General features: G+C 44.7%; 1 protein-coding gene across 7 annotated transcripts in view; it reads left to right on the top strand.

Annotated features, from left to right (window-relative positions):
• The window catches only part of WDR27 (WD repeat domain 27), a 314,696-nt gene that overhangs the window by 64,755 nt on the left and 222,633 nt on the right, over nt 1–27,308 (top strand). For all 7 annotated transcript variants that reach the window (XR_011854091.1, XR_011854090.1, XR_011854089.1 and 4 more), the window contains exons 12-13: nt 9,262–9,395; nt 20,200–20,270. Coding sequence is in view for 2 of the 7 variants with exons in the window: in XM_072141007.1 (XP_071997108.1) it covers nt 9,262–9,395; nt 20,200–20,270 (205 nt within the window). In the remaining 5 variants the exon portion in view is untranslated. The remainder of the gene's footprint in view (nt 1–9,261; nt 9,396–20,199; nt 20,271–27,308) is intronic.

The raw sequence follows: 27,308 nt of genomic DNA, 5'->3' as shown, positions 1-27,308 counted from the left end.
CATATAGATTCTTACATTTTCTTGTTAGTATATGAAACATTTGGTGGAGATTATAGCTGCTGAAGTAGAATCCAGTATACTGTACTAAATTCAAAGGTTAACTTCACCTTTTTTCTCTGAACTGTGGATGTTTACTCTGGCTATAATGCTATGGTCACACAAAGGATTTAAAATTTTATGATGTTTTCTCCATCACCAGATCTCTCGCTAAGCTCCTCCACCCCAGTTCTTCTTCACTACGTACTTAAAGGGGTTTTCCCACCAAGCAAGTTAGGCCCTATCCATGGTGGGGGCTCAGTGATGAGACCCCCACAGATCATGAGAACGTTGGGTCTGATGGGGTCCCAGGTATCTCAGTCGGACCCCTTGTCGCATCCTGAGATGAATGGAGCAGACAGACGTGCATGACCGTTCTGCACCATTCATCTCTATGGAGCTGACGGAAAACCCATTTAATCCCTTAACCATAGCTCCCAACCGTCCCGATTTTGCCAGGAAAGTCCAGTTTTTCTTACCTCTGCCCCGCGTCACGGGCAGCTATGAGATTGTCACGGATTTTCCCTCCAGGTCCCGCTGTGTCCCGGCGCTGTGTCCGCATAGTAAATACTTTGAAAGCCAGAACTGATAGTACAGAATGGCTTCTACAGACATCGGGCAGGGAATCGTTTTCAGAGAAGTGTCAGTTAGCGGAGAGAGCAGGGACCACGTCATCAGGTTCAGATCTCTATCCATATATGGTCACTGCATCTCCTAGGGTTCCCCAGAGCAGACATCGGGCAGGGAATCCTTTTCAGAGAAGTGTCGGCCACGTCATCAGGTTCAGATCAGCATCTGTCCATATATGGTCTCCAGGGCTTCCCCAGACACAAGCTCTTAAATTAAATAAAGTTTTGCCCAGGCTGAGATTCGAACCTGGGACCCTCTGCACTGCAGACAGGAGCCTTAACTAACTAAGCTATATGCCCAGTATCATAGTATTATAGTATCATAGTATATAAGGCTGGAAAAAGACGCAAGTCCATCAAGTCCAACCTTTAAGAATTAAATAAATGTTTTATCCCCATAACCCGTGCTATTTTTGCTCTCAAGAAAGGCATCTAGGCCTCTCTTGAACATGTACATAGAATCCGCCATAACAACCTCCTGTGGCAGAGAGTTCCATAGTCTCATTGTTCATACAGTAAAGAACCTTTGTCTATAAAAAAAAAAAAACAGTACTCTTGGCCACTCTTTATCACGCATCACCACAGAACTGAACTTGGTGGGGGCAGCGGGCTGTCTTTTCACCTGGATGGTGGTTAAAGAGACATAAAATTTAAAAAAAAAAGAAAAAAAAGAAAAAAAAGAAAAGAAAAAAAAAATCTGCAGGGCGACTTGCTACCCGTCAATACCAAGACAGGGGTCGGTGTGGGAGAATACGGCCTTGCTGGGCCCTGGAGTACGAGCATAAATGGTTGGCTGCTAACCTTGCAGGTGGTGCAGCCATATATCCCTCCTATAGTTGGGACCTGTTTGATTCATCACGGGAGAGCAGCTCAGATAGTCATCAGATTCCCCTGCGGAGCTAAGCCGGTCTTGGGCTCAACATAAAGGACTGAACCCCCTTGGAGACTTTGTTATCCCGTGACTTCGTAGTAGCCCTATCTGGCTTTTATTTCCGTCCTGGAACTAGGACGGCCAAGTGACTTATATCCGTGTTTTGCCTTCTGAACTCTGTCTGGCTTCCCTGCCCTTGATTGTATATGTATATGTGTTACCATAACATCGGTTAAATGTAATGTTGTTGAATTAATGCTAAAAACAACTTAGAAGGCTCAAGGGAGTGTAAGGGTACAGTTGGAAGAAAATACAACAGAGGTACAGGGGACAGAAGTGGAAACATTGGACCCTTCTACCTTTGACAGGCAATATGCCACCAAAAGCTGCGCGCAAATCCACCGGGGCTAGCTCCCCTAAGGAAAAAGCTAATACTAAGCTAGATAAATTTCTGAAAACACCCCCGGGGAAGCAGACGAAGCCCGTTAGAGAGACCGAAACAGGTTCTAGATTTTCTCCCCTGGTTGCGGACAGAGAGGAACCCCAGGAAGGCAACCCCCCCATTTGGGACGAAATCCTCCAAGCTGTCAACAAAACAAATAAATCCATGGAGGGGTTAAAATATCAGTTAGAGGATACTAGAAAGGACATACTGGGAATCCGTGAGGACCTAAATAAAATTAGGGGTCGCATCAAGGACCAGGGCGAACGTCTGTCGAAAATAGAAGGAACACTAGATAGACAACAAAAAGCAATTTCGAGAATGGAGACAGAAAAAAAAGAATTGCAGGCCAAGATAATAGATCTAGAGGATCGGTCTAGAAGGTGTAATGTTCGGTTGGTGGGCTTCCCTGAGGGGGTGGAGCAAGAGGATACAGTGCAGTTCATATACAACTGGTTCTCGGAAGTGCTGGGGAAGGAACACATTCACTCATATTTTGTGGTAGAGCGAGCTCACAGGGTCCCAGGCCGAAAACCAGTGCCCGGAGCATACCCACGTGCCATACTGACCAAATTACTCTGTTCTAGGGACATGGATATGGTTCTCCGAGAGCTCAGAAAAAGGGGAGAAACGCTCTATAATGGCTCCAAAATTTCTGCATATCCAGATTTTTCAAGGGATAGATACCCTGATGAAAAGAAAAGAGTTTAGAGAGCTAAAAAAAAACTAGTGCAAAAAGACCTACCTTATTCACTGATATATCCAGCCAAGTTGAGGGTTGTCTTTCAGGGGAAGACATTCTTCTTCTCCTCACCTGAGGAGGGGTTTAACTGGCTGGAAACCAAAGGAATATAGGATAGCTGACATGACTTATTTTTTCTATAAAATTACCAATGATGTTGTAGTGGCATGGTTGGGGGGGAGGGAGGGGACGGTCTCGTGGGATTGCTAGGGGAGAAGAGTATTCAGTTTACACTGTATACATTCAGGGGCTGGGCTATGGGAGGTGGGGGGGGGGAGGGCTACCTGCCGGGTAAGGTTCCCCCCCCCCTTTCCTGAACAAATGAAGGCATTGTTGGTCTTCAGAGATCAGAGGGATAGATGCCCTCTTTGGATCGCCGGGGACTTTAATTGTGCCATGAACCCTGATCTCGATAGGGTGGGAAGCGGTAGGAGTGGTGGCTCGCGGTCTGCTACTTCTCCCCTTTATAAGTTTTGTCTGGAGACAGGCCTTAGAGACGTATGGCGGGAGAAATACGGGGATAGAAAGCCTTCTCATGCTTCTCCAGCTCCCTTAAAGTGATGTCCCGGATCGATCTCATCCTGGCTTCAGACAACGCATTCCCCTATATAAAAAAAATGAGGTACCAGGCTGCGAGCCACTCTGATCACTCACTATTGGTGCTGGAGTTAAACCTAGATAGCACGTATAGAAGGAAACCACCTAAGATAAACCCCCATTGGCTACCTCTTCTCTCTAGTGATGAGAGAGCTGAGGAGGAGATTCTCACCTTTTGGAAGGACAATCACGGGTCCACCCATATCGGAGTTGTCTGGGACGCACTGAAAGTACATATGCGAGCGTGGTGGCAGTCGGAGATCCGTACCAAGAAAAAGACCTTCCACCAAAAAGAAAATTTACTATTAAATACAATGATCAGGGCCCAAGAGGAGTATTTTAAGCACACCTCAGAGATCCAACAGGAGGCTCTGCAAAAAGCTAGAACAGCATATGAAAAATATCTCGGAGAGAAGGCCCAACAGCAAGCCTTCTTTCAAGGACAGAAACATTACTGTGAGTCAGGACGACCAGGGAAATTGTTAGCTTCTATAGTTCGGTGCCAGAGGGAAGCCCAACATATAAACCAGATTCTTAATAAGAACAGCGAATTAGTAGACTCCCCCCAGGACATTAGTAATGCCTTTGTGGACTTCTTTTCCACACTCTACTCATCCGAACTTAAAGAGGATGACCTCGATCCGGATCAATACCTTTCAAAAATCTCCCTACCTACCCTCACGCAGACACAAGTACAGTTACTGAACCTCCCATTGACCATCGAGGAAATAACAGAGACACTTAGATCTATTGAAGGTAACACGAGCCCCGGGTCCTATGGCCTTCCATTTGAAGTTTACAGGAGATTTAATAAAACACTGCTCCCCCTTTTACTGGAGGTAATTAATGAGAGCAGATTGAAAGGTGAGCTCCCTGAGTCAATGCGAGAGGCTTCAATTGTTCTCATTCCAAAAAAAGGCAAGAACGCTATAGAGAGGGAGTCTTATAGACCCATATCTTTGCTCAATACTGATGCAAAGATCCTTGCTAAAATCTTGTCTAGGAGACTCCAGAGGGTAATACACGACCTTATCCATCCAGATCAAACGGGCTTTATCCCCGGGCGCCTCATAAGTGACAACTTTGACAGACTGTACTTGAATATGCAACTAGGGGCTGGGGTTGGGGGTCGCTCCATCCTGTCACTAGATGCAGCTAAAGCATTTGACAGGGTGGAGTGGCCCTTCCTTTGGGCTGCTATGAGGAAATTCGGTTTCGGGGAAGCTTTTATAGCTTGGGTCCAGCTGCTATATAAAGATCCAGAGGCTAGGATTATTACCAATGGTGTTCTATCAGAAAAAATCAAACCACAAAGAGGAACCCGTCAGGGATGTCCCCTATCCCCATTACTTTTTAATATTTTCATGGAACCCCTGGCTGCTCTGGTGAGATCAAACCCAGACATAGTTTGTTGTGGCTGTAATGGAAGCTCAGACAAACTGTTACTCTATGCGGACGACATCCTCCTGTGCCTGGGAAATTCAGAGCGCTCTGTCCCGAAAGTAATCCAGCTTCTACAAGAGTACGGTAGTTACTCTGGATTAGAAATAAACTGGAAAAAAACAGTATTGCTCCCTATTGATGTATTTCCAACTGAGAGCATGGGGGAACTACAGGTGTTGGAGCCTCACTCAGCATTCGATTATTTGGGGATACGGATCTCCGCTGACCTCAGCCGATACGCTGAACTGAACATCGTGCCAACGATTGCAAGAATAAGATCCAAAATATCAGTATGGGTCAAGCTGCCTTTGAGCAGAGCCGATAGAATAGGCCTTTTGAAGATGGTGGTATTGCCACAACTACTTTACGTGCTTTCAGCGTCTCCGGTATGGGTGGAAGAGAAACTCTTCAGACTAATCGAGCGACTCTGTAATGATCTCATATGGGGGAGAAAACATGTTCGAATGAAAATTAGCTATCTATACGGGACACACGCAGAGGGAGGATTAATGATACCTAACTTTAGATTGTATTTTGTAGCAGCCAAAGTGCGCTTCATGATAAAATGGTGTAGAACAAGGGCACTAACACAGATCTTCAGAAAAACTAGGGGTAATATGCCCTTTCCAGAGGTCTGTGAATCAGGCCAACTGCTAGGGCAACTGGAAAAAAATTTCCCGGTCTGTAAAATTATCAATGAATGCTGGAAGCGCCTTAGGCGGCAGGGGGCAGGGACGGGGTCATTGGAGTTCACCCCATTATGGAACAACAAAAATTTGAAGGAATTCTGGAAGTTAACTGAAGTACAAATTTGGAAGGAATTGGGGATCACGAAGGTGGGCCACATAATTAAAGATGGAACATTACTCTCCTATAGAGAATTGGGAACACTATATGGGGTGGGTAGAAGCACTTTTTTTCACTATTTACAAATCTGGGATGCATTTAATAAGACACAAGATAAGAATCACTTTATTATCCATAGAGATACGTTGATAGATTGGATATTCTCCAATTGGAAGGGGAAGATGTCGGTCTCGAAAATATATAAAATATTAATTAGAGAAAACACTAAGGACACAGTACTGAAGAACGTCACACAGTGGGAATTGGATGGTATTCACCTTACACAAGATCAATGGAAAGGGACATACCAAAATGTGGCTCTTTCGTCACTAAACACGAACCATAGGATGATTCAATTTAATTTTATTCGCAGATTGTATTATACTCCAGTACGCCTCAAAAAAATGGGGGTATATGAGGAATCCAAATGTCGACGCTGCGGGGACATACATGCAGACATTATACATCTTAGCTGGACATGCCCAAAAATTAACACCCTCTGGAAAGAGGTGCACAAAATAATTGAGGACCGGTTGGGTTTTGGAATTGCTTTTTCTATGGAGACTCTCCTATTGAATCACTTACAGGCAGGACATAAGAGGGGGCTATCAAAGACCCAAAGAGCTACTATTTGCAGAATGACACTCATAGCTAAAGTTCTAATTGCAAGGAATTGGATGAAACCCCATGCCCCGACTATAGTACAGTGGGAAGCCCTTCGGGCCAAAATTGTGCTGTATGAAAAACTTTATTACGGAATGCAGAACAGAATGGACTTCTGGGAGAAGATATGGAGGGAGGAAACAAGTTAAAATATATATATATATATTTTCCCCTTCTTTCTTTCTCGGCAGGGGAGGGAGGGGCTTCGTCCGAAGCCGGGTGGGGTGGGGGGGATAAGGTGGGGTGCACCTTGGAGGTATTGAAATGCCGAGATATTTATGTACCATTCATTTCTTTTTTGGGTATATATGTAGTAGGGGATAGTACGTCTGATCTTACCCCACATTCTGGGCCAGTTGGCCTCGCACTTCTTAAGAATTGGAACCTACCGACTATGAAAGGAATGGTACTTTCTTGTTCATAAAATATTTGTAAGCAGAAAATTGTTTTATATCTTGGACAAGAATTTCTTCTTCTTAATGTATTGTGTATTCCTCCCTTTCTTTGTGGAAAAAATAAAGAAAAAATTGTTAAAAAAAAAAAAAAAAGAACCTTTGTCTATGGTGATGGTAAAATCACCTCTCCTCAAGGCGTAGAGGATGCCCCCTTGTCCTGGTCACAGGCCTAGGTATAAAAAGATCTTTGGAGAGATCCTTGTACTGTCCGTTCAGGTATTTGTACATTGTAATGAGGTCTCCCCTCAGTCGTCTTTTTTCTAAACTGAATAATCCCAAATTTTGTAATCTGTCAGTGTATTCTAATCCCCCCATTCCCCTAATAATCCTGGTTGCTCTCCTCTGCACCCGTTCCAGCTCTACTATATCCTTTTTATACACTGGTGCCCAAAACTGTACACAATATTCCATGTGTTGTCTGACCAGCGATTTGTATAAGGGCAAAACTATGTCTTTATCATGAGAATCTATTCCTCTCTTGATACATCCCATAATTTTATTTGCTTTGGCAGCAGCTGCCTGGCTCTGGTCACTAAAATTAAGTTTACCATCCACCAATACCCCCTAGTCCTTTTCAGCTCCAGTTTTACCAAGTAATTGACCATTTAGAACTTAATTATACTTCCATGTTTCCATGGCCCAAGTGCATTTATCTACATTAAATCGCATCAACCATTTCTCTGCCCACTCCTCAAGCTTCCACAAATCCCTCTGTAATCCAAAACTATCGACCTCAGTATTTATTACTTTACACATCTTAGTATCATCTGCAAATATTGAAACTTGACTGTGTAAACCCACTACAAGGTCATTAATAAAAATATTAAAAAGAAGTGGCCCCAATACTGACCCCTGTGGCACTCCACTAGTAACCTCAACCCAATCTGAGAATGTGCCATTAATGACTACCCTCTGTTTTCTATCACTAAGCTAATTACTTACCCAAATAAACAGATTTTCTCCTATTCCCAGCAGTCTCATTTTATATACCAACCTTTTATGTGGCACGGTGTCAAATGCCTTTGAAAAGTCCAGATATACAACATCCACAGCGTCCCCAGATCCAGTCTTGAACTTACCTCCTCGTAGAAACCAATCAGATTAGTCTGACAGGACCGATCTCTCATAAACCCATGCTGACGCTGGGTTATAAGATTGTGCACAGTGAGAAACTCCAGGATAGCATCTCTAACAAACCCCTCAAATATTTTCCCCACCACAGAAGTTAGACTCACGGGTCTGTAGTTTCCAGGGTCGCTATTTGATCCTTTTTTATATATTGGTACCACATTTGCTATGCGCCAGTCCTGTGGAACATAACCAGTCCTCAGTGAATCTTCAAATATTAAAAATAACGGTCTGTCTATCACGGTACATAGTTCATGCAGAACCCGGGGGTGTATGCCATCTGGCCCCGGTGATTTATCTATCTTAGTGCTTGTGAGGCGGCGCCGTACCTCTTCCTGGGTTAAACTGTTGACATTCCAAAAAGAATTTACATTATTCCTCATTGTGTCTTCCACCAGGGGATTTTTCTGGGTAAAGACAGTTGAGAAGGTACATTCAGTAGACTGGCCCTTTCCTCATCTCCTTCCACCATGACCCCCATGTTATTTCTAAGGGGACCCACACTCTCTGTTTTTACACTCTCAGTGATACAGAGCTGAGGATTTCTGGTAACTAAGAAGTGTTATCTGCCACTGTTACATTGTGACACAGACTAATGCACTGACAGAGAGGGATCTTCTCAGAGGTTATTATTGTAATTATTGAGACTATTATTATTATTATTATTATTATTATTATTATTATTATTATAAATTTTATTATTTTTATTATTATGGAGATGATTATTAATAATAGTAAAAATAATGATAATCATCTCAATAATAATAATAATAATAATAATAATAATCTCCATAATAATAATAATAATAGTCTCAATAATTACAATATTCTCTGAGAAGATCCCTCTCTATATAGAAAGGCATTAAATCTGTGTCACAATGTAACAGTAGTCATAGTTCTTAGTTACCAAAATTCTAATCCTTGATAATCACAGAGGTTATAGCTCAGTTGGTTGAGGCGCTGTGTCATTATTGTACATGAACACTGCAGATTCTGGGTTCAAATCCCATAGAGGATAATTATTATTTTCTTTATTGAGATGATTTTTATTATTATAATATGGCTAAAATTTGGGGCGTGGCCAGGGAGTGATTGGGGGTGTGGCTATGCGTGCCGCCATTTTGTCCCTCTTTCCCTTTCACAAATGTTGGGAGGTATGCCTTAACAACGTTTTTTAAACTCCCCACCATCCAAAAGTCATAACTGTTCTATTTATTTATTTACAGAGTTGTTTCAGGGATGATCTTTCTCCATTATGAGCTTCATCACAGGATAATCAAATAAATTGATACATCATGGGACTATTTAATCTAACTGTGTACATTCATGCCTTGTGTAAACTGTTTGTACTAATAGTTTATATTTCTTATAGATCTTATAGATTACTTACAACATTTTATCCTTCACAGGATAAGTGCTTAATTGCCTCAATGTTTGGATGCAAAATATCGCTGATAGAGATTGATACTTATGCCTTTTTTCAACATCAGAGGAGGGGCCTGCATCATTTTGGATCAGGAACAAATTTGTCCATTGTTTCTAGGTAACAGTTTTTCTAAAACTTCCTGAGTAACATTTATTGTCCATTACCAGCCTACATATAGTTCTGCTTTTTGCCTCTTGTTCAATACTGTATAGACTTTATTGTCATCAAAAATATTCCTGAATGCCCTTACTTAGTTTGCTACAGGCAGCTGCATGGATGGACCTTCCTGATCACTTATTGAGTGCCACGTACGCTCACTGGCCACTTTATTAGGTACACCATGCTAGTAACGGGTTGGACCCCCTTTTGCCTTCAGAACTGCCTCAATTCTTCGTGGCATAGATTCAACAAGGTGCTGGAAGCATTCCTCAGAGATTTTGACATATTGACATGATGGCATCACACAGTTGCCGCAGATTTGTCGGCTGCACATCCATGATGCGAATCTCCCGTTCCACCACATCCCAAAGATGCTCTATTGGATTGAGATCTGGTGACTGTGGAGGCCATTTGAGTACAGTGAACTCATTGTCATGTTCAAGAAACCAGTCTGAGATGATTCCAGCTTTATGACATGGCGCATTATCCTGCTGAAAGTAGCCATCAGATGTTGGATACATTGTGGTCATAAAGGGATGGATATGGTCAGCAACAATACCCATTAAACTCTACAAGAGCAGTTCTTGTGCTTCCGTGGATACTTACCGTAATCCTTTTATGACCAAGAGTCATGTTTATAGACAATTAGCTAAAAATGAAAAAAAAAAATTTTTTTTTGTCATTTTTCAAGTAGTTTTTTTTTAATAAGCAGTGAAACGCAATAAACCTTTAACAAAATATGTAAAAAATATGTACATCGTCCTTCCATCACCATTCCTCCGGGTCAGCAACAGATGTGGAGAGTGCATCCGGAAAGCAGGGCCGGCTCCAGGTTTTAGTGGGCCCCTTGCCGACAGAGCCCTAGTGGGCCGCCCTCCAGTAGTCACACTGCCCACCCTCATCCCCGTGTACACATTCCTCCCCTCCCCCTGTATACACACTGCCCTTCCTCCTCCTGTATACACACTGCCTCCCTCCTGTATACACACTGCCCTCTGTATACACACTGCCTCCCTCCTGTATACACACTGCCTCCCTCCTGTATACACACTGCCCCCCTCCTGTATACACACTGCCTCCCTCCTGTATACACACTGCCCTCTGTATACACACTGCCCCCCCTCCTGTATACACACTGCCCCTGTATACACACTGCCCCCCTCCTCCTGTATACACACTGCCCCCCTCCTCCTGTATACACACTGCCCCCCTCCTGTATACACACTCCCTCTGTATACACACTGCCCCCCTCCTGTATACACACTGCCCCTGTATACACACTGCCCCCCTCCTCCTGTATACACACTGCCCCCCTCCTCCTGTATACACACTGCCCCCCTCCTCCTGTATACACACTGCCCCCATCCTCCTGTATACACACTGCCCCCCTCCTGTATACACACCTCCCCCCTCCACCTGTATACACACCTCCCCCCTCCACCTGTATACACACCTCCCCCCTCCTCCTGTATACACACTGCCCCCCTCCCTGGCCCCTGTCATGTCTTCCCCTCACCTGATGCAGCTCTCTCTCCGTGTGGTCACTGCTTTCCCCGGCAGGTCATGTGACCATGACATCATCAAAGGTCCTTCAGCCTCCGGGGAAAGCAGTGAGTGCAAATGCTCTCATCGCGATCTGTGACCCGAGGACACAGATCGCGATGAGAGAGGAAAGGAATCTCCCAGGCAGCTGGGCAGATGAAAAAATATTGTGCGTTTTTTGTATTGCTCACCCAATGCTTCCAGCCAGTGCTGCACGACACGGATTCCGCACGGACCACTGCGTGAATGAATACTTGAAAAGGAGGAAGAAAAATCCAGCGTGCTGCATCCGGGTGGTAAAAATCTTTGTTGCTTTATTATGGACTCGTAGTCCGAATATAAAAGGAGTTAGTAATAAAAATGCGACTACCGTCGTAGTCACAGCACAGCGAAACTGCAGATGGTATGGGTTAGCCTTCTCCGGCCAAGCGTTTCCTTTTATATTCGGACTACAAGTCCATAATAAAGCAACAAAGATTGCAGCATGCTGGATTATTCTTCCTCTTTTTCAAGCTGGGCAGATGTCCTGCTGACCTGGGGAGATCCAGGGGTCCGGGTGGGCCCCTCCAGTACCCCGGGGCCCCGGCACTTGCCCGGGTTAGCCGGGTGCTGGCGCCGGGCCTGCGGAAAGTGTCAGCCCTATCTTCTTGCAGCTTCTTCCTCTTTCTCTTTCCTGCAGCTTCTGTGCTACTGACTGTAAGGTCTACTTAGGTCAGTTCAGTATCTCTTTCAGCCAATAAAAGGTATCATAATCCCAAAATGCTTAATTTCCTTTGCCTGTTAAGAGCAAAAAGAACTTTTTCATGGTACTGAGCCTTGAACAGGACCTAAAACACTTAGAAAGTATTGTTTATAGAGTAGTATATCCAGGGAGAGAGCAGAAATAGTTACTCGCTGGTCAGCACTGTATAAACATAAAAAGGGATAGAGAAACCATATTCAGCCTACCCTAGACACATACTATACAGGGACTTAGCAGATTGTTTTATTGTTATTTTTTTCTTTTAGAAATTTAGCAGAATTTCATAAAGGAAATCTAGTAATCCAATGGGAAGTTCCAGGACGGTGTCAGCGCCAATATCTCGGTTTGGAGAAAGTTCTTATCTTTGTATAGTTTAATTTTATTGAGCTTACTAAGACGCGTTTCGAGCCCGGACCGGGCTCTTCATCAGTTAGAACAAAGCATGACATACAATAAACTTGTGGTTTTTTATAGAGTTTGTATGTCATGCTTTGTTCTAACTGATGAAGAGCCCGGTCCGGGCTCGAAACGCGTCTTAGTAAGCTCAATAAAATTAAACTATACAAAGATAAGAACTTTCTCTAAACCGAGTTATTGGCGCTGACACCGTCCTGGAACTTCCCATTGGATTACTGCACTCGTCTCATGTGACAATCTGTCTGCATGATAGCCAGGATAGCTGCCGAATAACACTCTGGAGATAACCCTAAAGCGACTCTCTCGTGTTGTACCGGTTGTACAACCACAATAGGTGAGTACCTCTCCACTTAAAGAATCATCTCACCAATTTCTAAAAATTCAGACTCACACATGTGGCGCCTGTATCGTGTCTCCTGTTTTTCTCTCTGAACCATAAAGGAAATCTACCACAAGGTTTAACCCCTTAACACCAAGGCCCTTTTTCGTTTTTGTGTTTCTATTTTTCACTCCCCACCTTCAAAAATCTATTACTTTTTTTAGTTTTCCATTTAAAGAGCTGTGTGAGTGGTTATTTTCTGCCAAACAAATTGCACTGTATAGTGACAGCATTTAATATTCCGTGCCATGCACTGGGAAGTGGGAAAGAAATTCCAAATGCAGTGAAATTGGTGAAAAATGCATTTGCACCTTTTTTTTTTGTGGGCTTGGATATATTACGGATTTCACTGTGTGCCCCAAACAACACATCTCCTTTATTCTTTGGATCGGTACGACCACCGGGATATTAAATTTGTATAGGTTTTTTCACTGTTGTCCTCCATTTACAAAAAATAAAACCCTCCTGTACATAAATTCTTCGTTTTGCCACTTTCTGGTGCTAATAACTTTTTTTATACTTCAGTGTACCAAGTGTGTGTGGTGTCATTTTTTGCGAAATACGATGACATTTTCAATGCTACCATTTTGATTACAGTACACCTTTTAATCACTTTTTATTTTATTTTTTATATGTTGCAAAATAGTGGAAAAGTTGCAATTTTATGAGGGTTAAATGCTGAGAATAACCATTATTTTTGATAGATTGAACATTTTGTAATGCGGAGATACCTGTTTATGATTTTTACTGTTTATTTATATCAGTTCTAGGTAAAGGGGGATGATTTGAGTTTTTATTTTATTTTTATTTATTTTTTTTACGTTTATTTAATTTTTCTGCTAATTTTCAGACTGCTTAGGGTACATTAACCCTAGGTTGTCTGAATGGTCCTACCATATACTGCCATACTAAAGTATAGGCTACACAATAAATCTGCGTTTGAATTTGAATCCCAGCCCCCGGGACTTCAGGGTGGATGTTGGCAGGGAGCCAGGTGCTGTACTATAATGGCGATATTGCACATCCCACAAACATCACAAAAGCATATATGCTTTTGTGATGTTATTAAATTTTGGAACCTGTGATAGATGGAAAATAGTGCCTTGGTGACAGGTTCCCTTTAAGGCTGGCAGGACTGGCTGAAGCTATTACCCATCAACATATATTCTCCATACAACTGAAAGAGGCATTAGATATACTTGGATCCTTCAAAGTGGAGCGAGCACATCCCTTGGATACAGAAAAGCTGATTGCGGACAGCACATCTAAGAAAGACAATATCTAAGTATCTTGATTTTTCCGAGAAAGAAGCTCTGCCAAGCGCCAATTGTCGCCTAACCAAACCCTTGATGATAGAGGACTTAAATGTACTACTATTTCCAAACTATTTGGCAGACCTCTCCAGGTGTCGCAAAGCCACTAGCAAGATATGCACAGTTATTTCAAAGGAAATTGAAGTTCCAGCTCCAGTATCCAGCAACACTGCGTGTCACCTATCGTGATGGCAAACAGCAAGTCTTTATGAATCCCTAGAAAGTGGAAGACACTCTGTGAGATATACCGGCACCTTTATTCCCCAAGAAGAGCCTGTTAGTCCGACATAGCTGTTGACGACCCAATCCTTGTCCTCCGGCATCTGGGCTTCTCCGCATCAGAGGAGCTGACATAAAAAAGTATATAGTACATGGGCTAAGGAGAATTTAGCATTTTTATTAGATATAAAACAAAAACATAGAAAGGGAGGGGAGAAAAATGAAGACTAGAAATTCATTAAGTAAAGGTGAAAAAGTTATGACTTTATTAATTACATAGTGAATATTAAAAACATGTACAAAGAATAAAAAGGAGGATGGCTACAGGAGACAGAAATTCATGTGGACCAGGGCCTATGAAGCACAGGAGATAAATGCTACAAAGTAAAAGGCATGCCAATAACAAGACTTCAATGAATAGGCTACAGCAATGATTGTGCCCAAGTAATTAACAGCAGTGAAATAACAGTTGCATATACATAGTCAAGTAACTGATCTGGACATTAGCTCTGTACATTTCACATGGCTGTAAATGTAAAACCTGTGCTCATGGTTACCTGGTCACTCGAAATGGGGATCAAACGTTCCTGGTGTTTCTTGCTAAGGATGATGCTTTTTCTGCCACTGGTGAAAAGAGTACAAATATCAATATACGCAGCACTTAGAAGATAAGTGTTGTCAGGATCAGTGGATCCTCTGAACCACCACGGGAGATGGAACTAGCCGACACCTGGGACCAGAATCCAAGTGGCACCTGGTTTTCACCAGAGCCCGCCGCAAAGCGGGTTGGACTTGCTGCAGCAGGATACCACCAGGTCGTTCCCAGGCGCCACTGGCCTGCGAGGTCAAGTCCAAATCCGGGGTCAGCAATGGGAGGTTCAGGCAGGTGGGAACAGGAACACAGGCACACGGAACACAGCAACACAGAGAAACTCAGGTAACACGGCTACACAGGACTCAGGAGCGGAGACACACAGGAAGTCCGGGGAAGAGCAGGAGCCGGGAGAGGTGAGTGAGGAGACCGGGTGCAGCGGGGGCACACGGAGGAGCAAGGATGCGCCCGCGATCCGAGACAGGGATCGCGGGAGCACCCGTGACATGTGTTCTACTACTAAGATGTATGTGAGGTGACGAAAAATGTCCTATGTAGCCCACCATCGTAAAACCTATAATACTAAACATGCTAAATGTAGTAAAGTGTTGGGAAACCTGTTTGTTGCATTTTAGCAAAAGGAGTGAGGAACGGACTGCCTATAAAGCAGAACGAGACCCTTTTGTGTTCCGGCTGCACTAGCCTTCATGCAACATACATTTTTGTACAGAAGGGGGCCTTTCCGTGCGCAGACGGACCATGCAGCAGATTTAACATGCAAAGACTGATAGAATGGTGTTGCACACCCCATGTTAAAGGTGCACCAAAAAAATTGTGGGCAGTGCAGGGAGTACCAGAATCCGGAATCTGACACACTCTGCACTATACACAATAGTGCAGTTTGCACTGTTTTTCATAAATGTACACCAATGTGTTATAACACCCCAGGCCCAGATGGCTGCCCAGCAGACATTTTATATGGAGTTCCTCCCGCAAATATCTGCATTGTTGACAAAATATTTTACCATTGTGTAGCATGGCCCCCTGGTACCACAGGTAGCTAATCTAGCTTACATAAAGATCATACCAAAGCCAGACAGAGGCTTGGACAATTTGGGTTCATATTGCCCAATTTAATTAATAGGATGTGACACTAGCAGTGAAAATAATGGCAGACTGGCTAGTTCGTAATTTGCCAAAACTCTTCACGCCAGCCTAAATAGGATTCCTCAATGGCTTAGCTGTGTAACAAACGTCAGGAGGGTATTGGCAGTCCTGGACCAGATGGGACTCCAGTGATCGCCAGCAGACAAAAGGATATTGCTTATGCTAGACCAGGGGTCAGGAACCTTTTTGGCTGTTATTCCGTAAGAGCCCTACAATATGCACATGCCTCCCAGTAGATAGGTAGCCACAACACATACCCACAGTAGATAGGTAGCCACAGCACATGCTTCCCAGTAGATGGGTAGCCCCAGTACATACCCCCAGTAGATAGGTAGCCACAGCACATACCCCCAGTAGATAGGTAGCCACAGCACATACCCCCAGTAGATAGGTAGCCACAGCACACGCCTCCCAGTAGATAGGTAGCCACAGCACATGCCTCCCAGTAGATGGGTATCCCTAGTACATACCCCCAGTAGATAGGTAGCCATGGCACATGCCTCCCAGTAGATTGGTAGCCACAGCACATACCCCCAGTAGATAGGTAGCCCCAGTACATAACCCCAGTAGATAGGTAGCCACAGCACATACCCCCAGTAGATAGGTAGCCACAGCACACGCCTCCCAGTAGATAGGTAGCCACAGCACATGCCTCCCAGTACATGGGTATCCCCAGTACATACCCCCAGTAGATAGGTAGCCATAGCACATGCCTCCCAATAGATAGTTAGCCACAGCACTTGCCCCCAAGTGGATAGGTAGCCACAGCACTTGCCCCCAAGTAGATAGGTAGCCACAGCACATGCCCCCAGAAGATAGGTAGTCACATCAAAAAGTAATGAATATTCACCTACTGCAGCCAGCTCCTCATTGCTCCCATGCTCCTCTCTCTGACCCAGGCTTAGACGAAGGCGGCGTGGCACCTGTGTCGTACAAAGGACGTAGGCAGCAGTAACATGTGTCCAGTGATCAGTCTAAGACACACACAGCATCCATCACTATTTATTAAAGATCTGTCTGAGAGCCAGATGCAGCCAACAAAAGAGCCACATCTGGCTCACGACCCATATGTTCCCTACCCCTGTGCTAGACACTAAAAAAGCGTTTGATAATGTCTGCTGGCGATGGCTCGGCCAGGTCTTAGACAAATTGAACAAAATGGGTAGTATTCATAATTTTATTTCAGCGCTATACTCCTCCCCGCATGCCGTGATTTCCATAACTAGCATTTTTCCTCCCCCATTGCCCTTCAAAAGGGCACAAGACAAGGTTGCCCCCCCCCTCTCTTGTTTAAACTTGTACTAGTACTGCTTACCCGCAGGCTACAATTGGAGGAACTATGTGATTGAATAATGGTAGGAGCTCAAAATAGAAATTCTGCACTATTTGCAGATGATGTCTTGCTATTTTATTTCTGATCCAGCTAATCGCCTATATCGCATAATGAGACACATAACACAATTTGGCCCGTTAGGATATTCTATAAATTCCATTAAGTCATAAGTTTTGTGCTTAGATTCCTTAATGCCTGGGGACTTATAGGTGATAAAATAGCAAGGCTTTAATATAGTGCCTTCGTTTATCAAATATTTGGGGATCAAACTAGGCAACAGATTGGCATCACTGTATACGCTAAACTACCCACCACTTTTTATGAAAAATTCATAAAGTATTGTAGAGATGGGAAAATTTGCCATTGATCCTGACAGGCAGAGTGCACCTAGCGAAGATGATTAGTTTTGCTACATTGCTATATCTGCTCTAAACCATGTCCCTCCTATTAAAACATATAGACATAAATGCCCTTAATAGCAGGTTCTATAGATTTTTATGGGTAGAAGGGTCAGAGCAGCTCTTCGCAAGTTGATGCTCCAAATCAGTGCGGGAGGACTAAATTTCCCAAACACAACTAGATATAATCCAGCATGCCTGGGAAGACACTTTAGGAATTGGATACATGGAACTAACCAATATTCCAACCTACATTTAAAAGAACCCTTTTGGTCCCCAATGATCTTGTAGCAACTCTGCAATGTTCTCATACAAATCTTCTGAATACGGCAAAGAAGTCAGCGTTACTGCGGGACACCATTATATGTAATAAATAACCATTGGAGAGAAACGCATTATAAAATGATCAATAATGTGATATACCGTATGCCTTCAATCTCTCCCCATCTTCTATAAAACCAGAGAGTATGAGGAGATGTCCAAAATCTTAACTAGCGGCCTCTGATCTTTTCCATGTCTTGTGGCAATGCCTACCAGTACAAAGATACTGGGACACGTTACAAGATTTGATTTGTAAAACCTGTGGAGACCATGACCCGATCAACTCCTCTCTCTTTTGTTTCATGCCTTTACTCAGCTGATTCAGAAAGAGAAAAAGAGTATCCCCACTGACGTATGTCCTGCTAAATGTAGCAAAAAGATGTCCGCTCAATCATTGGCTGCAATCATCAGTTCATTTCATACAAGAAGTTATCACTTAGGTCAAGTCAGTGGACAACATCGAGGCAGAACACGAGAGAAACACTAGAACAGCGTCATTTTTTCTGTACACTATCACCCAAAATGAGATGCAGGTGCTGATGACAAAGTTTCAATACCCTATACAGTATGGTACCACACTTTTGTGAGGTACTTTTGGGAGGTTGTTTGTCACAAGCAATTGTGATAACTAATAACTAGGGGTGATATTCATTGTATGATCTGAACCACTGGTCCTAAAATGTAGCTGTGAACGGTACAGTAATGATAAGAGCATGTCTGTTTATATTTTCTTTGTTGTAAACCCCTTTTGCCATGAACAGAACTGTCTTTGGGATTGTTTTCTGCGTAACAAATTGTTCTTTCCAGTGTCAGTATTAAATATTCCATGTCATGTACTGGGAAGCGGGTGGTTTAATTGACGAAAACCCACATTTTTGCCGCTTTCTTTCCAAATGACACCTACCCTTTATTCCTTGGGTTGGTATGATCATGGAGATACCACATTTATATAGGGTTTAATATGTTTTGATAGATTCTAAAAAACTAAAAACTTTTGTATGGAAAAAAAAATTCTTCATTTTGACGTTGACTTTAAAAAATATATATATATATACTACCAGCGTACAGATCTTCGTATGGTCTTATTTTAGCGGGACAAGGTGACATTCTCATTGCTACCATTTTGAGGACTACCATACCTTTTTGTCTCTTTTTATTCAAATTTTTATGAGTTGCGAAATGGCCAAAAAGTGGCGGTTCAAAGATTTGGGTTCTATTTTCCGCTACGGGGTTCAACGCCGGGAATACTCTTTACCGTATTTTTCGGCCTATAAGGTGCACCACAAATCATTTAATTTTCTCAGAAATCAAAGGTGCGCCTTATAGGCCAGTGCGCCTTATATATGAACTTATACAGAAATGTACTATAGACAAGATGTACTGTACATTTACCAGTGTTTAATAGCTCCATCCCCAGAAATTTCCTGCACCTTCCCACACAGTATACAGGGTCCCTAGCTCCTGAAGTGCCCTGGCACCACAACTAACATTGTGCCCATCCTGCCCTCCCCTAGCACGGAGAGACCGGAGCCGCCATAGTGCCGACCACGAGGCAATCATCATCATCAGTAAACAATCCCCCATACCTGACAGCCCTGTAACAGGGGAAAGAGAAGGGGCCACAGGGAACCCCACAGGAATAACACCCTGGCTGAGGAGGGAAGGAGAAGGGGCAGAGGGAGACCGCTTAACCCCTGCTGCATCAACCTGCATTAACCCCCAGCAGCCCATACCTCTGAGATCGGAGCTCTCTGACACGCTGAAGACAAGTTTCTTGGGAAGTGTAGCTGGCTAGAACTGTGCACAGGTCTGCCACCTGCTGGTCATTTTTAGGTACTGCATTTGATCCTGCGCCTTATACTCCAGTGCGCCTTATATATGAACCTAGATGTCTTAGCAGGCATTTATTAGAGGTGCGCCTTATACTCCAGTGCTCCTTATAGGCCGAAAAATACGGTAATTAATTTGGGCATTTTGGAATACCTGGATACCTACCATGTTTATGATTTTATTAGTTTATTTTCATATTCTAGGGAAAGGGGAGTGATTTGGACTTTTAGGTTTTTTATATATGTTCTTTTGCAGTTTTTTTAAAATTTATATTTAATAAAGTTCTGTTGTTATATCATGATTCATTTATTTTGGATGTGAACTCTGTATGTTGTGTCTTCTCTATGTATGAAAGTGACAACACGCCAGACAGACATCATATAAGTGATCACAATTGACTTTGCTTTTTACTACATGGCTAAGGTTGTTGGTACCGAAAACTGAAAAACTATTTCTATGAACCATTTTATCTGATATTTTAAAATTATATTACATATTTTTTTTCCAAGTGATCCACTGTCGCTGGCATCTCCTTTACTGAGTAAACTGCCTAAGAATCAGGACAAACCAAAAACAACAGGTATGTGAAGCACCAGTTTCTTATTGTCAGGAATGCTTTGTAGAAACTGATCCCCCCCTACACCTTTTTTCCAGTTTTTTCTGGAAAGGCATATTTTTCCTCTTTGTGCTTGTTAGGTTAGTGGTGCATATATTGCTAGTGCCAACTCCTCAATAAATATTATTATGGATTACTGCTGCGTCCAGTTGTCTTTTATGCTCATTATTAGAGATGAGCGAACATACTCGTCCGAGCTTGATGCTCGGTCGAGCATTAGCGTACTCGAAACTGCTCGTTGCTCGGACGAATACTTCGCCCGCTCGAGAAAATGGCAGCTCCCGCCGTTTTGCTTTTTGGCGGCCAGAAACAGAGCCAATCACAAGCCAGGAGACTCTGCACTCCACCCAGCATGACGTGGTACCCTTACACGTCGATAGCAGTGGTTGGCTGGCCAGATCAGGTGACCCTGGGATAGACTAGCCGCTGCCCGCGCTGCTCGGATCATTCTGTGTCTGGATGCCGCTAGGGAGAGAGCTGCTGCTGGTCAGGGAAAGCGTTAGGGTGTTCTATTAGCTTACTGTTAGGCAGGAGTGATTCTACAAGAACCCAACAGCCCTTCTTAGGGCTACAATAACGTTATACTTTTTTTCTTTTTATTTGCAGCTAGTACCATATTGTGAGGAATTTGCAGGGGGACTTGCTACCGTTGTGTTTAGCTCTTAGTGACACACATATCCACCTCAAACACCAAAGTGGGAAAATTTATTAGGGGTTTGATTTCAATTAGGCACAGTCTGCCATTTACTTTTTATTTTACGTTTATTTTTTTAATAACTCAGTGTCATCTCATCTGGCATAGTAGTGTGCTTTCATACTTGGCTAGAAAATAGCCATAGGAGAATCCAAACGGCTTACTTACGCCTACAGTAGCGTTATATATATTTGATTTCTGGTTGATCTGCTGGTGGCTGTACTTGCTGCAGTGCATCTACTAGCAAATTGTGAGCAATTTGTAGTGAGACTTGCGACCGCTGTGTTTTTCGCTTAGTGACGCACATATCCATCGCAAAGACCGAAGTGGGAAAATTTATTAGGGGTTGGATTTCAATTAGGCACAGTCTGCCATTTCCTTTTTTATTTTACGTTTATTTTTTTAATAACTCAGCGTCATCTCATCTGGCATAGTAGTGTGCTTTCATACTTGGCTAGAAAATAGCCATAGGAGAATCCAAACGGCTTACTTACGCCTACAGTAGCGTTATATATATTTGATTTCTGGTTGATCTGCTGGTGGCTGTACTTGCTGCAGTGCATCTACTAGCAAATTGTGAGCAATTTGTAGTGAGACTTGCGACCGCTGTGTTTTGCGCTTAGTGACGCACATATCCATCGCAAAGACCGAAGTGGGAAAATTTATTAGGGGTTGGATTTCAATTAGGCACAGTCTGCCTTTTGCTTTTTTATTTTACGTTTATTTTTTTAATAACTCAGCGTCATCTCATCTGGCATAGTAGTGTGCTTTCATACTTGGCTAGAAAATAGCCATAGGAGAATCCAAACGGCTTACTTACGCCTACAGTAGCGTTATATATATTTGATTTCTGGTTGATCTGCTGGTGGCTGTACTTGCTGCAGTGCATCTACTAGCAAATTGTGAGCAATTTGTAGTGAGACTTGCGACCGCTGTGTTTTGCGCTTAGTGACGCACATATCCATCGCAAAGACCGAAGTGGGAAAATTTATTAGGGGTTGGATTTCAATTAGGCACAGTCTGCCATTTCCTTTTTTATTTTACGTTTATTTTTTTAATAACTCAGCGTCATCTCATCTGGCATAGCAGTGTGCTTTCATACTTGGCTAGAAAATAGCCATAGCAATAGGATAGCATTGTTTGGTTTTAAAAACTAAAAAACACAAAAAAAAACAAAAAACACAAAAAAAAGTTAAAAAAAAATTAAAGTTATAACTCTCATTTTCAAAATGTTTAACCCGAGGGCTAGGGGTAGAGGACGAGGGCGGGGACGTGGGCGTCCAACTACTGCAGGGGTCAGAGGCCGTGGTCCTGGGCGGGGTGAGACACCACCTGCTTATGAGGGAGCAGGGGAACGCCGCAGAGCTACACTCCCTAGGTTCATGTCTGAAGTTACTTGGACTCGTGGTAGAGCACTGTTGAGGCCAGAACAGTGCGAACAGGTGATGTCGTGGATTGCCGACAATGCTTCGAGCAATTTGTCCACCAGTCAGTCTTCCACGCAGTCCACCCATGTCACCGAAATCGGCACTCCTCCAGCTCCTGCACCTCAGCCTCCTCCCCCCCAGTCTGCCCCCTCCCAGGAAAATTTGGCATTTGAACCGGCATACTCTGAGGAACTGTTTTCTGGACCCTTCCCACAGTCACAAACCACTTGTCCGGTTGCTGCTGAGCAATTTTCCGATGCCCAGGTTTTCCACCAGTCGCAGTCTGTGGGTGATGATGACCTTCTTGACGTAGTGGAAGAAGTGTGTAAAGAGGTGTCCGACGATGAGGAGACACGGTTGTCAGACAGTGGGGAAGTTGTTGTCAGGGCAGGAAGTCCGAGGGGGGAGCAGACTGAGGGATCGGAGGATGATGAGGTGACAGACCCAAGCTGGGTTGATAGGCCGGGTGAACACAGTGCTTCTGAGACGGAGGAGAGTCCTCGACCAGAACAGGTTGGAAGAGGCAGTGGTGGGGCCAGACGGAGAGGCAGGGCCAGACCTGGTGCATCAGCGCCAAATGTGTCAACTAGTGAAGCTCCCGTGGCGAGGGCTAGATTTTCAGAAGTCTGGAGGTTCTTTAAGGAAACACCGGATGACCGACGTACTGTGGTGTGCAACATTTGCCAAACCAGGATCAGCAGGGGTTCCACCACTAATAGCTTAACTACCACCAGTATGCGCAGGCATATGAATGCTAAACACCCCACTCAGTGGCAACAAGCCCGTTCACCTCCGGCCGTGCACACCACTGCTCCTTCCCCTGTGTCAGCTGATAGTCAGCCCCCTGGCCAGGACCCTGGCACAAAAACCCCATCGTCTCCTCCACGATCCTCCACAGCATCCACCAGCGTTCAGCTCTCCATACCCCAGACGCTGGAGCGGAAACGCAAATATAGTGCAACCCACCCGCACGCCCAAGCCCTTAATGTCCACATCTCCAGATTGCTCAGCCTGGAGATGCTGCCCTATAGGCTAGTAGAGACCGAGGCCTTTCGCAACCTCATGGCGGCGGCCGCCCCTCGGTATTCGGTCCCCAGCCGCCACTACTTTTCCCGATGTGCCGTCCCAGCCCTGCACCAGCACGTGTCAGACAACATCATCCGTGCCCTGACCAACGCCGTTTCTGACAAGGTCCACCTGACCACGGACACGTGGACGAGTGCTGCCGGGCAGGGCCACTATATATCGCTGACAGCACATTGGGTTAACTTGGTGGAGGCTGGGACCGAGTCTGACCCTGCGGCTGGTCATATACTGCCGACGACAAGGATTGCGGGGCCTACCTCGGTCCAGGTGTTTCAGGCCTACTATGCCTCCTCCTCCTCCCACCCCTCCTCCACCTCCTCCTCCGAACTACCATCCGTGGGCATGGCGCCATCAGTCGGTAGCTCTAGGCACAGCAGCAGTGCCGTCGCTAAGCGACAGCAGGCGGTGCTCAAACTGCTGAGCCTAGGCGATAAAAGGCACACCGCCCAAGAACTATTACAGGGCATCACGGCGCAGACTGATCTGTGGCTGGCACCGCTGAACCTGAAGCCAGGCATGGTTGTGTGTGACAACGGCCGTAACCTGGTGGCGGCTCTGCAACTCGGCAGACTGACACATGTGCCATGCCTGGCCCATGTGTTAAATCTGATAGTTCAGCGTTTCCTCAAGACATACCCCAATCTGTCTGATTTGCTCACGAAGGTGCGCCGCATCTGTGCGCATTTCAGGAAGTCCAGCACAGATGCTGCCACTCTCAGGGCAGCGCAGCGCCGCCTCCAACTGCCCGCTCACCGACTGTTGTGCGACGTGCCCACGAGGTGGAATTCAACACTGACCATGTTATCCAGAGTTTACCAGCAGCGCCGAGCGATTGTAGACTGCCAGATGTCAACTTCCACCAGAACTGGTAGTCAGGTCAGTCAGCTTCCTCAAGTCTACAATGAGGAGTGGACGTGGATGTCTGATATCTGTCAGGTGCTGAGTAACTTTGAGGAGTCAACACAGATGGTCAGTGGCGATGCCGCCATCATCAGCCTCACCATCCCGCTGCTTGGCCTGTTGAAAAAATCTCTGATCAGCATGAAGTCGGAAGCTTTGCGCTCGTCACAAGAGACGGGGGAAGAAGATTCCCTTGTGCCAAAGCACCCTTAGGTCTGTTTCTCAGCGCATATCGGAGGAGGTGGAGGTGGAGGAGGATGAGGAGGAAGAGGAGGAGGAGGATGAGGAGGAAGAGGAGGAGAATGTTGGCGAGACACAAGAGGGGACCATTGTTGAGTCCTTCACTGTTCAGCGTGTATGGGCAGAAGAAGAGGAGTTGGAGGAGGAGGAAATGGACAGTCAGGCCAGTGAGGGGAGTGAATTCTTACGCGTTGGTACTCTGGCGCATATGGCAGATTTCATGCTAGGCTGCCTATCCCGTGACCCTCGCGTTCAAAGAATTTATTCCAGCACCGATTACTGGGTTTCACTCTCCTGGACCCACGGTACAAGCAAAATCTTTCCACTCTCATCCCTGGAGAGGAAAGGAGTGTGAGAATGCATGAATACCAGCAGGCCCTGGTGCACAAGCTGAAACAGTATTTCCCTTCTGACAGCGCTAGCGGCAGAGTGCGTAGTTCTGCGGGACAAGTAGCGAGGGAGAGTAGGCGAGCAGGCAGCTTGTCCAGCACTGGCAAGGGTACGCTTTACAAGGCTTTTGCCAGCTTTATGTCACCCCAGCAAGACACTGTCACCTGTCCCCAGTCTCGGCAGAGTAGGGCTGATCTTTACAGAAAGATGGTGAGGGAGTACGTAGCTGACCATACCATCGTCCTAAATGATCACACAGCTCCCTACAACTACTGGGTTTCAAAGCTGGACATGTGGCACGAACTGGCGCTGTACGCCTTGGAGGTTCTTGCCTGCCCTGCCGCTAGCGTCTTGTCCGAGCGGGTTTTCAGTGCAGCTGGTGGCATCATCACCGATAAGCGTACACGCCTGTCGACTGACAGCGCTGACAGGCTGACGCTTATTAAGATGAATAAAGCCTGGATTTCTCATCATTTCCAATCTCCACCAGGTGAAGGAAGCTCAACCTGAATAATTTATCCACTCCTCCTCCTCCTCATTTTCCTCCTTCTCCTCCTCTTTGTACAGTAAAGCAGAGGAAACTGGCTATTTTTTGACAGGGCCCACTGGCTCTAGCTATAGTACTTTATGCATTTAATTTTTCTGGAGGGCCACCGACCCGGTCCTCTGTTTTAAACAATTTTTGGGAGTGCCACATACAGGCACTCAATCTATTCCATTTTTCTGAAGGGCCACCTACCTGCTCCTCTGGTTTGAAAACTTTTTTGGACTGCCACATACAGGCACTCAATCTATTTCATTTTTCTGGAGGGCCACCTACCTGCTCCTCTGGTTTGAAAACTTTTTTGGACTGCCACATACAGGCACTCAATCTATTCCATTTTTCTGGAGGGCCTCCTACCTGCTCCTCTGGTTTGAAAACTTTTTTGGACTGCCACATACAGGCACTCAATCTATTCCATTTTTCTGGAGGGCCACCTACCTGCTCCTCTGGTTTGAAAACTTTTTTGGACTGCCACATACAGGCACTCAATCTATTCCATTTTTCTGGAGGGCCACCTACCTGCTCCTCTGGTTTGAAAACTTTTTTGGACTGCCACATACAGGCACTCAATCTATTCCATTTTTCTGGAGGGCCACCTACCTGCTCCTCTGGTATGAAAACTTTTTTGGACTGCCACATACAGGCACTCAATCTATTCCATTTTTCTGGAGGGCCACCTACCTGCTCCTCTGGTTTGAAAACTTTTTTGGACTGCCACATACAGGCACTCAATCTATTTCATTTTTCTGGAGGGCCACCTACCTGCTCCTCTGGTTTGAAAACTTTTTTGGACTGCCACATACAGGCACTCAATCTATTCCATTTTTCTGGAGGGCCACCTACCTGCTCCTCTGGTTTGAAAACTTTTTTGGACTGCCACATACAGGCACTCAATCTATTTCATTTTTCTGGAGGGCCACCTACCTGCTCCTCTGGTTTGAAAACTTTTTTGGACTGCCACATACAGGCACTCAATCTATTCCATTTTTCTGGAGGGCCACCTACCTGCTCCTCTGGTTTGAAAACTTTTTTGGACTGCCACATACAGGTACTCAATCTATTCCATTTTTCTGGAGGGCCACCTACCTGCTCCTCTGGTTTGAAAACTTTTTTGGACTGCCACATACAGGCACTCAAGCTATTCCATTTTTCTGGAGGGCCACCTACCTGCTCCTCTGGTTTGAAAACTTTTTTGGACTGCCACATACAGGCACTATCCAAATTAAATTGTCTCCATAGCAGCCTCCACACGTTGTCTCCATTGCTACCTCCAAAAGTCGTCCATATAGCTGCCTCCATACATCGTCCCTTTATCAAACGAGGTGTGTCAGGCAGAAATTTGGGTTGTTTTCATGGATTCCACATCAAAGTTGTTAACTTTGTCGCCACCCAGCTGTGTTATCCACAAAATATACTGGCAAACTTTTATCATTTACCAATATTATTTCAGCGCTTCTTGCGCTTCTGTTTACATTCCCCTCACCCGCCATATCCTAAACTTATAAGAACGCTACTACACTTGATCTTATACAAAAGGTTCTTAGAAGTTCTGTTTGGGGAGTAGCCTAGAGACACGGGCTTGGATTGGCGAAAGCTCGTCTGGCAGCGGAGCGCCAGCTCCATGCCAAGATCCAACTAACATAGTTTTAACTGCAGCACCTTTAATCTACTACTAGTTCACTGCCTCCATACATGGTCCCCTTATCAAACGAGCTTTGTCA

The sequence above is a fragment of the Engystomops pustulosus genome, chromosome 3 (genome assembly GCF_040894005.1).
Source record: "Engystomops pustulosus chromosome 3, aEngPut4.maternal, whole genome shotgun sequence".
Lineage (NCBI taxonomy): Eukaryota > Metazoa > Chordata > Amphibia > Anura > Leptodactylidae > Engystomops > Engystomops pustulosus.
The sequence above is the reverse complement of the archived record's forward strand: the minus strand, read 5'-3'. Positions and strand labels throughout refer to the sequence as shown.